The 9,413-nt window shown below is 40.1% G+C and overlaps 1 protein-coding gene across 3 annotated transcripts in view; it reads right to left on the reverse strand.

Moving 5' to 3' along the window:
* The window catches only part of Irak3 (interleukin 1 receptor associated kinase 3), a 60,650-nt gene that overhangs the window by 40,024 nt on the left and 11,213 nt on the right, over positions 1-9,413 (reverse strand). For 2 of the 3 annotated variants that reach the window (XM_031349427.1, XM_031349426.1), the window contains exon 2: positions 2,766-2,948. The exons of the other annotated variant lie outside the window; for it this stretch is intronic. In XM_031349427.1, the coding sequence (XP_031205287.1) occupies positions 2,766-2,948 (183 nt within the window). The remainder of the gene's footprint in view (positions 1-2,765; positions 2,949-9,413) is intronic. 3 annotated transcript variants of the gene reach the window in all.

A 9,413-nucleotide genomic window follows, 5' to 3' on the forward strand; every position in this document is an offset into this window, starting at 1 on the left:
ACAGCCAAAAACTTAAGGTAGGGAGCACAAAGCAGGGTTCAGAGGAAAAAGTGTAACTGTGGATTTCCACCTTAAGATGGAAGAAATATCTCAAACCAGTAACATGTTTTTCACTTTGAGGAACTATTTTTTTTTAAATGGCAAAGTAAACAAATGCAAATGGAAGGAATTCAGGTCAGAGTGGAAAAAGGGGATTTTCAGAAAGGAAGATTCATAGGAAAGCAAGGAGGGCTCTGAAAAGATCATCAAAACTGGTAATAGTTTGGATAGGATGAAACAAAAGGGAAGAAGGAAGGAAAGAAGGAAGAAAGGAAGGAAGGAAGGAAGGAAGGAAGGGAGGGAGGGAAGGAGGGAGAGAGGAAGGCAGGCAGCCAGGTGGGCAGGAAGTAGGGAGAGGAAAGGAAGGAGGAAGAGAGGGCAGGAAGTGGGGAGGGAAAAGGAAGAAGGGAGGGAGGGCAGGAAGTCGGGAGGGGAAGGAAGGAGAGAGGGAGGGAAGGAAGTGCGGAGGGGAAAATAGGGAGGAAGAGAGGAAAGGAAGGAAGGAAGGAAGGAAGGAAGGAAGGAAGGAAGGGAGAAAAGAAGAGAGAAACATTAAAATTAAGAACAAACGAAGAGCAATCACTACTGATTTCATTGTTTTACTGAATCATTAGTGTTACAAAAGAATATTATGACATCAATAAATTAAAATACACATGAAATTAGATAACTCAGATAAAAACAGATTGCTAGGGTTCTATCTACTGAAATTAATTCAAAGGATAGTATGAATGGATATATAAAAAGTTAAAAAGTGAAAAGTGTTTTTTAATGTCCCACAGAAAAAAGATCCAGCCCAGATGACTACATTGGTTAATTCTACCAGCCATGCATGGACAGTTTAGCACAAACCCTGTACAGATTTTTCAAATGTGGAAGAGGACATAACAAATCCTGGATCATTCAGTAGGCCAGCGTTATTTTGATACTAGTGCCAAACAAAGGAAAGTGCAGACATTAATCTTTTTGAGTATAGGTACAAAAATCCTCAACAAAACACCAACAAACCAAATCCACAAATATGCAAAGCATCACGTGTCACAACTGAGTGAGATCTATCCTAGAAACCCACAATTTGCTTAAAACTAAAAGTCAAGTTATACAGCAACTCACACCAATTGAATCAAGGATACAAAAGCACAGGTTTAGCTCAAGAGTTTGAAAAATAAATTGAAATCCAGTACTCAGTACTCTAGAAACAGAGGGAATTTCCTCAATAGATATAAAGTATCTATTTAAAAAAAAAAAAAAACATAGTCAAGGTAATACTTAATGGTAAAAGACAGAATGGTTTTCCCTTAAGGTCAAGAACAGAGCAGGGCTGCTTGGTCTGACTACTTTTGCTGGTTATTACATTCAAAGTTCTAGCCAGCAGAGTCAGACTAGATAAAGAGCTAACACACACCCTGAAACTGGTATTGCCACATGAAACATTTCAAGTCTGGGACCTGTAAAAACATTAAATTTCATTATCTGTTTATTATTAAAAGAAAACAATGGTAACATTTCATTGTCAGAAAATGATAGCTTTAAAATGGTTCCTTTCTGAAGCCCATAGAAAGCTGCATATTGTGTTATTGAAGATGTTTAAAAACTAAAACAAGAAAGCACTGATTTGGGAGATCACACAGCTGGTGAGGTTCTTTCTATGCAAGTGTAAGGATCTAAATTCAATCTCCAGAATGCACATGATGAAAATAAAACCAAAACAAACACAAAACCAAACATGGAGGAAATAGACAAACAGATCCCTGGTGTTTGCTAGGCCTTCAGCTTTGCCTGATAGCTGAGCTCCATACCAATGAAAAAGACTGTATCTTGAAAAACAAAGTCTATGTCTTGAAAGAACAAAAAAAAAAAAAAAAAAAAAAAAAAAAAAAAAAAACAACATCACAAAGATGCAGGAAGTAAACAACTCAGATGGTTTAGGAAGTCCCTGAAACTGAGCAGATGCACAAGCCTCTCCCTCCCCAAATTATATGAAGGTAGAAGGGAGGTAAAGACATGAGAATCATCCTTCCATACTAGCAATACTGGAATATGGAGTGCAGCAGAAACAAAAGAACCAACTCCTAGAAACTATCTTCTGACTGCCAGACTTTTGCTTCAGCATGAATGTAACATGAACGAAAAGAAACAGAAAGGACAAACTCGAGTGAATGGCAGGTAAGTAAGGCATAATTAAAGGACATGGTCTAAAAAGAAGAATCACAACTTTATTCTGGAGGTATCATTTATATTCAGAGAAAACCTAATTATTTTATTGTCTATAACTGGGAGATTCAATGTTGTTGCTAGATTTTAATATTATAATAAAATAAAATAACATTATATGTATTTTATTTAAATATGTTGGTTCATATTCTGAGCTTTAGACAAAAAGCTGATGTTTTTAGTTGCTGAATAAAATGTTAAAGTTCTATAGCTGCCAGGGGAATGAGGCATGTCTTTAATCCCAGTACTTAGGAAGGAGAAGGAGGCAGACATCTTTGAATACAAGACCAGCAGGGTTTGCATAGCAAATTCCAGGTCAGTCTCAAAAACAAAACCAAAAAAGAAAAAAAAATAGAAAAGAATGTATCAAATTGTTAAGGAATAAAGGAAGAAAGTGTCACACTCACAAGCAACAGGTCACTGACAGACAGCAAGGCAGGCCAGTGTCTGTGGGAAGTACAGATAAGCCCCCATAGGATAGAGAGAGATCCTCAGTATGAGAACATGCTTACCATAGTTCACAACTAAATGGATAGCTCGTTGATGCCCCATCTCCTGGAGAACCTGTAAAAGGTCGCCAATGGTCTTGTTTTTCTGCGCCCATGACCAGAGCAATTCTCTTGTTCCACTTTTACCTTGGTCTACATATTTTTCAATATGACGAACATCCAGCCAGCTGTTTGAAAGTCGCTCGGCTGTGGAAATTGCAACAGAAAGAAGACAAGAATAGACTACCTTTATTCATATACTTGAGATTTGTCTTGTCACCTTGTATATTTTATGTCATTTGAATTGTAATCTTTTATTTGGAACTAATGTACTATATACTCCTGCCCTGTTACCCATATCTACAGGACTAATCAGGACAAACTTGTGAGAATTAGTAACAACTGAACCTTAGTCTCGCTCTAGTCCCCGCAGGCTGTCTCACTAGTGGTGCTGTCTCCTCTCCCGTTCTAGAGTTTCTGCATTGCATTTCTTCACCTGAGTCTGCTCTGCTCTCGGCACCTTGTCTTTCAGGCCAGTGGATGACGTGTATCTTCAGAGTACAAGTTCCAGGGCTGTGGTAAGAGCATCTTCTACCAGGTGCGCTTACTGCAGCACTTTGTTACAGTGTTGCCTGCTAAGTCTCTCTATTACAAGTTACCCTTTTAACTAAGATGGAGAAGCCACTGCTCAGATTTTTTTTTCTTTTTTTGATGCTGCTCAATGGATCTTGTTTGTCATAATTGCTACTACAATATGTTTGCTTAATGATGATCTTTCCTTCTGTATTCATTAAGAGTATTTTTTTCTGTAACAAAGCATGCAGTCTTATTTATTTATTCACTCAGATCTTAATGTATATCAGTATGGACTTATGGACATTTTATTCTAAAAGGTAAAATCTAATAATACTATGTTGTTGCTGAAGCTGTTTCGTTGTGTCCATCTAAGTGGGCTCCCGTCTTCTGGCAAGGTCTATAGGTTTTAGCACTTTCTCATTTTCTGGCTCTACACAGTGTTCTCAGCTCATTTGTTTGTTTTCCCCTTCTGCAAGGCTGAAGTTAATCACTTGCTCAAAGAACTGTACTTTCTCTACCAGAAATGGTGTTCTAAGGCTAAGGTCTAGTTGCTAGATAGGACTCAAGCTTTGTCCCTGACAGACCCCAGAAGCAAATATAGCTGGCAAATGCTTTCATGTGTACTGATCCAATGTCTACATTCTCAGCCTGTGTCCAGGCACATTACATACTAAGTGTCTATTCTGGTACTCCTGCTTTGAATATAATACCGCAGGTTACGTGTTCTTCCTTGTTTGTAACTTTATTCTTGAACAGCAAGAAACTTTTGCTCCTGTTACTGACAATATTTCTACTTACTTGGCCTTACTGTAACTATCACATACTTTCCAAATTGCTGAGACACCCTTGTGAGAAATAGAGGAACTAAACTGAAGAATAGTAGCTCTTGCTATCCTGATCCAAAAAGCCATCCAGTTAAGGTGTTGTTTACCAACTGCTTAGGTTAATCCTTTTTTTCCTCACCTCTTCTTTGTGGTTATTACTCATTTGTAATGCATTAAATTTATACTTATGCAATGGTTGTTTAAATATTTTTTCTATACTGTCTTGATGTTGAACATTTGGGTAACTAAAAGCTAAGATCTGGGTAGGACCAGGGAAATGTGTTGGTGGGAATCTGGGCATTTCACTTCACTAAGTGGTACCTATGACTCACATAGGGTCTTGTATAGATCCTCTAAAAGCGGTACCAAAGTTCTGTAAGATTTTGTGGTGCCCAAGTTACCAGGATTTACCAAATGAAATTTGTGCTGCCTCACTGCACAACTGCAAAGTGTTAAGTGCACTGTAAAGCAAAAAGGAAGAAGAGGGAAGGCAGCTGACAGAAGCGAAACTTACTTGTTCTTGTGATAGTAGCCCAGGCTAGCTCAATCCCGCTGAGTTCTAAGATAAGTAGTGTGTTTGGAGATGGCAGATGATCATGGTACCACCCCACCAAGCTTTTTCTTCCAAGAAAGGCTATAAAAGTGAGGGTCCTAAACACAGGTCTGTGGATGAAGGTCAGTTACCTCCTGAGAATAATCATGGGCATCTTGATACACTACCATGTCCACTTCTTGGAACTCAGCACATTTGCCTTCTGCTACACTCAGTTGTGGAATAAACTCTCCAGCATTAACAGCACTGAAAGATGATGTTCTGTACCAGGCTAACTGGTACTCAGATCTAACTACAACAACCTTAGGGAGCCTTTTTCTGTTTAAAATCAGCTTCAGGGGTGTTAAATTTTTAGGGAGTTGCTTTTTTCATTTATAGTGTTTGAAATCACATTACAAAGATAGGTGTTTCTGATATAGTGTGGTATCCTCAGCCCCCACATTTCCATTTCAATGAGACTTTGCCAATATGCACAGTTTACTTGTACTTTATAGCCCTGTTAATATTCTCAGGAAAACCATAAAGCTGAGAGATAATACAAAAGCACAACTCCTCCCTGTTCTTTGTTCGTTGATGACCTTGCAGATGCCATCAAAGCATTCCCCATTCTCTACTCCATGGTTGGAGAACTTCACTGCCTAGCACAGTTAGGAATGTCCAAATCCCATTTCTACCAATGCTGAGGATCCAGAGTACAATTCGCCAGGATTTTATTCCAGTCATAGCACAGTACAGGCATATGCCAACTTGGGGTGACTCAGGATTGACACAACTTGGCATGCTGGGTCAGCACACGGAGTACAGATGCACTGGGCCTTCAGGACTCCTCTTGGCATTGATAAAGCACAGTCAAGCTGTGCTAAGCCACTGAGATTCGGTGCTGCTTGTTACTGCAACACAATGTAGTCTATCCTGGCTAACACACACAAAGGTGCACCATTGTCATTTAAGTGATGTCTTATTTCAAAATAGAGTAAAAGATAATGTCAGCTTTTGTGATTACATATTAAGTACGCAGGTAAGTGAGACATTCAACTTGGAGACATAAGTAGTCTATAAGAAACAACATATACAACCCAATATATATATATATACACACACACACACCCCAATAGCTGCTGTCACTGAGTTGAAATGTCTTCATCTTTCTTCTTTCAGGTCTCAAAAATGTTTGCATTCTTTGTGATTTTTAAGGGTTGGTGTCTTACAAAGAGGCCAGCACTACAAATATCAAATATGATTTAGATGTATGACCATTACAGAAAAGAAAGAGGAGGAGGGGTCTTTAAGGCAAAACTTTGGCAAGAGGCAGTAATACTATTTTAATATACAGTTGGCTCTTATTATCTATGAGCTCTGTACCCGGGAATTCAACTAAGTAAATGTAAAAGTGCTTTTAAAAATTGTGTCACGAAGTTCACGGCAAGGCTCTCTATTGCTGACACATCACATTCTTGAGTCATAAAACACTGAAATGTCAAGCTGGTGATTATCTGGAGGCTTTGTTCCTACTGGCTAGCTTTCATAGTGCTGGAAGATGCTGTGCAGCTACAAGACCAGCAGTCAAGAGACTTACCCTCCTGGAACCCTGTGACCTACACTAGCAGGTGTGGGCTGACGAGATACACCCACTGGTTCAAGGGTAATGAGATTGTTAGAGAAGTAAATCATCACCTTCTGATGGGATTAAGGTTCACTCCACAAGACCGAATTCATGCCTGGTACCATTCAGAACCAAGAACCCCATGGCTGGGCTAGCTAGAAACCCTGGGAAAGTATCTGATGCTATTATTCTGCTAAATAAACATAATAAATGTCCTTGTAGGTTCTTATTTTTAATACACATAGATTAGTGCATCTCTCGGCCCCTATCAGAGAAGCCTATTTCTCTAGTAGATGCTGAGTAACAACACAGAGACACTCAACCGCTCAACATGCAGAGAATAGAGAGTAGGAATTGATTGGCATGTATATCATATCCCCTCCTCCCAAGGTTCAGGGATCTTCACAGAAGAAGGGGTGGAGAGCTTGTAAGAGCCAGACTTAGTGGATAACTCTAGTGACACAGTGTTTTCTGAACACATCAAGGTAGTTGAACATAGGAATTCAGAGTGGCTGTAGCTGCATGCATAAGACTTGTACACGATCAAGCCAGACCAAATCTCAACAAGGATAGGGGAGGAGCTCGCAAAGTTCCACATCTAACTGAGGAGGTATGAGAGACAGATGGGTGCTAGGAAGCATGCACAAGGCCCTGAGAAGCCACCAGTAGATGGCCCCTCACCCCAGTACACACATTGGCGTCACATCAAGTTTAGAAATAAGATCACATGAAGTTTGGAAGGAATCGGGATGGGGAGGCTAGGAGAGAAATTGGAAGGGAGGAAATTAGGAACGCTTTCATAAAAAGAAGACACATTATATGCATTATAAAATTCTCATTTAAAAAATTTAATTCTACCAGGAGCTGGGGATATAAGCCAATGGTAGTGTCTGCCTACTTTGCAAAAGCCCTGGATTTTATCCCTAACTCTACAACCAAAGTCAGCATTAAACGCGCTCAGCTGTGTTCTTACTACTTTCCCTAAATAATACAATGTGACTATTTACTTATTTATGTTGACTTAGGTATTATTAATAGTGTAAAGCATATGAGAGGACTGTGTATTTAATAGGGCAAATACAATGCTATCTTACATAAAGAAACTAACTGATGGCTGATTTGTCTCTTTCTCAAACTGTTTCCTGTGCTCTGGACTACTCGTTGCCCAACCCTACCTGCCCTTGGGGGTTGGAGGTGAGGTGGCTCCGAGTCAAAGACACAGACTCTGGGAGCAGGTGAGAAACACCACTGCAAGTTCATCTGAATGTCACTGTAAGCTCCTTTAGTACCCTCCACCAGTGCCCCATTGGACCAAGAAAGCATCTCTTCTAAACGGCAGTTTCTGATTGGCTGGCATTATCTACATCAGCAATCCTTGGTCTCTCTTGCAGTCCTCACTTAGGTCCTCCTGTAGGAAATGCCTTTGCTGCTACATGGTCCTGATGTTTATTTAGAGGTGGCTGCTGCCATTCCTCCTACATCAACCTTATCTGTTCTTCTGGTTAAAGCATCATTTTCTTCAACAGTTTATTTAGCTATCTCGACAAGCTCTTAAGAGCAAATTACTTACTTGCTCATGCCTTCATTGTGCCATTTATTATAGTAACTGCGGGCACCAAATAGGAAAGGAGCAGGGGAACAGGTCCCTAAGTAAAGATGGGGTCACCAGGGATGGATCTCTGCACAGGGAGTTTCAAGAACCCTGATTTAGTTTAAAGCAATTAATATTTCTAAATAAGGGCTCATTCTTAAGGAGGTATTAATCAGCTGATGCTTTCTGGGGGAGTTTCCATTGGAAAACATCACAAATCAACTGTAAACTCTATACACTGTCCCCGACTTCCAGGGACAATAGTGTCCCATCAAAAATGGAGTATGACTGTGTACCCTTCGGTTCACACAGGAACATGAGTGTTTAGTGGTGGCTCTGCCATTAGCACACAGGGCAACTTCAGTGAGTCATGGACTATGAATAATTTCAAACTGCTACCTAACTAAAATGTTTACACAATTTAGTCTGCACTTTCTCTGTCTGCTTTTAAGATTATAATGAAGACTGACTTCAAAATCCCCTTAGTTTTTTGGAGTTGCTTGGTGGTAGAGCAATTGCCAAGGTCAGGACCCTGGGATAAGAACCTAACACTGAACAAGAAAAAACAACAGCAGGGAAGTGGTGGTGCACGCCTTTAATCCTGGCACAGAGGCAGGTGGATTTCTGAGTTGGAGGCCAGCCTGGCCTACAGAGTGAGTTTCAGGACAGCAGGGGCTATACAGAGAAACCCTGTCTTGAAAAACAAAACAAAACAAACAAAACAACAACAACACAACCCTAAAGTGAACTACTTTAGGGAACTTCTTACTATCAAGAGAAACATTCCAAGGAAAGCACTCCCAGTGTATGGGATTTTTCTTCAGCCATTAGAAAGTTAATTTTCTAATTATTACTATTTTCAGGATATTGGGCATAATGCATCACACAACTTAATACTATTATTTCTATAACTCATGACCGGTTTTGTGTTTTTTTAAATAAATAAGGTCAGTTCCCTTGTACTTTACATCTTTGGGATACAGCATGAGGGCATAATTTCATGGGGCAGATAAAGAAGACAGTCCTTTGAGCCAGTGCAGTGAGAGAAGGGATGGGGAAGGCTAGACTTCAGTTCGCCTCGAGGTAGGAGCAGCTAGGGCAAGGTTTGCTCAGACCGAGGAATGAAGAAAATGTCTGTGGGAAGGAAACTCACAAAGTTCACAAAGGCGGAAGTGTCGCTGAGTAAAGAGAAGGGAACACATAGAAGTTGGGTTCAGGGAGAAGCAGCCCAGGAAAGTGTTTGTCACCTTAGTATGTCACGAGCCCAGTACCCAGTTCAATTCACATTTGCCAAATGACAGAGAGAATCCCAGAGTACAGACACAAGAATTCGAGACTTTATCCCACCAGCAACAAAAGCGGCACAGTTGGCAGCTTCAGCTGTGCACACAGAGACTAGGCACTATTCTACTGCTCATAGTTCTTACAAAGAGCAAAGAAGCAGCCCACAGGGATTAAGGAAACCTGCTAACTTTCCAAAGCCCAGAGATGTCAGCTCATTTCCTCTTTTTTTTTTTTTTTTTTT

This window comes from Mastomys coucha, unplaced genomic scaffold (genome assembly GCF_008632895.1).
Source record: "Mastomys coucha isolate ucsf_1 unplaced genomic scaffold, UCSF_Mcou_1 pScaffold4, whole genome shotgun sequence".
Taxonomy (NCBI): Eukaryota; Metazoa; Chordata; class Mammalia; order Rodentia; family Muridae; genus Mastomys; species Mastomys coucha.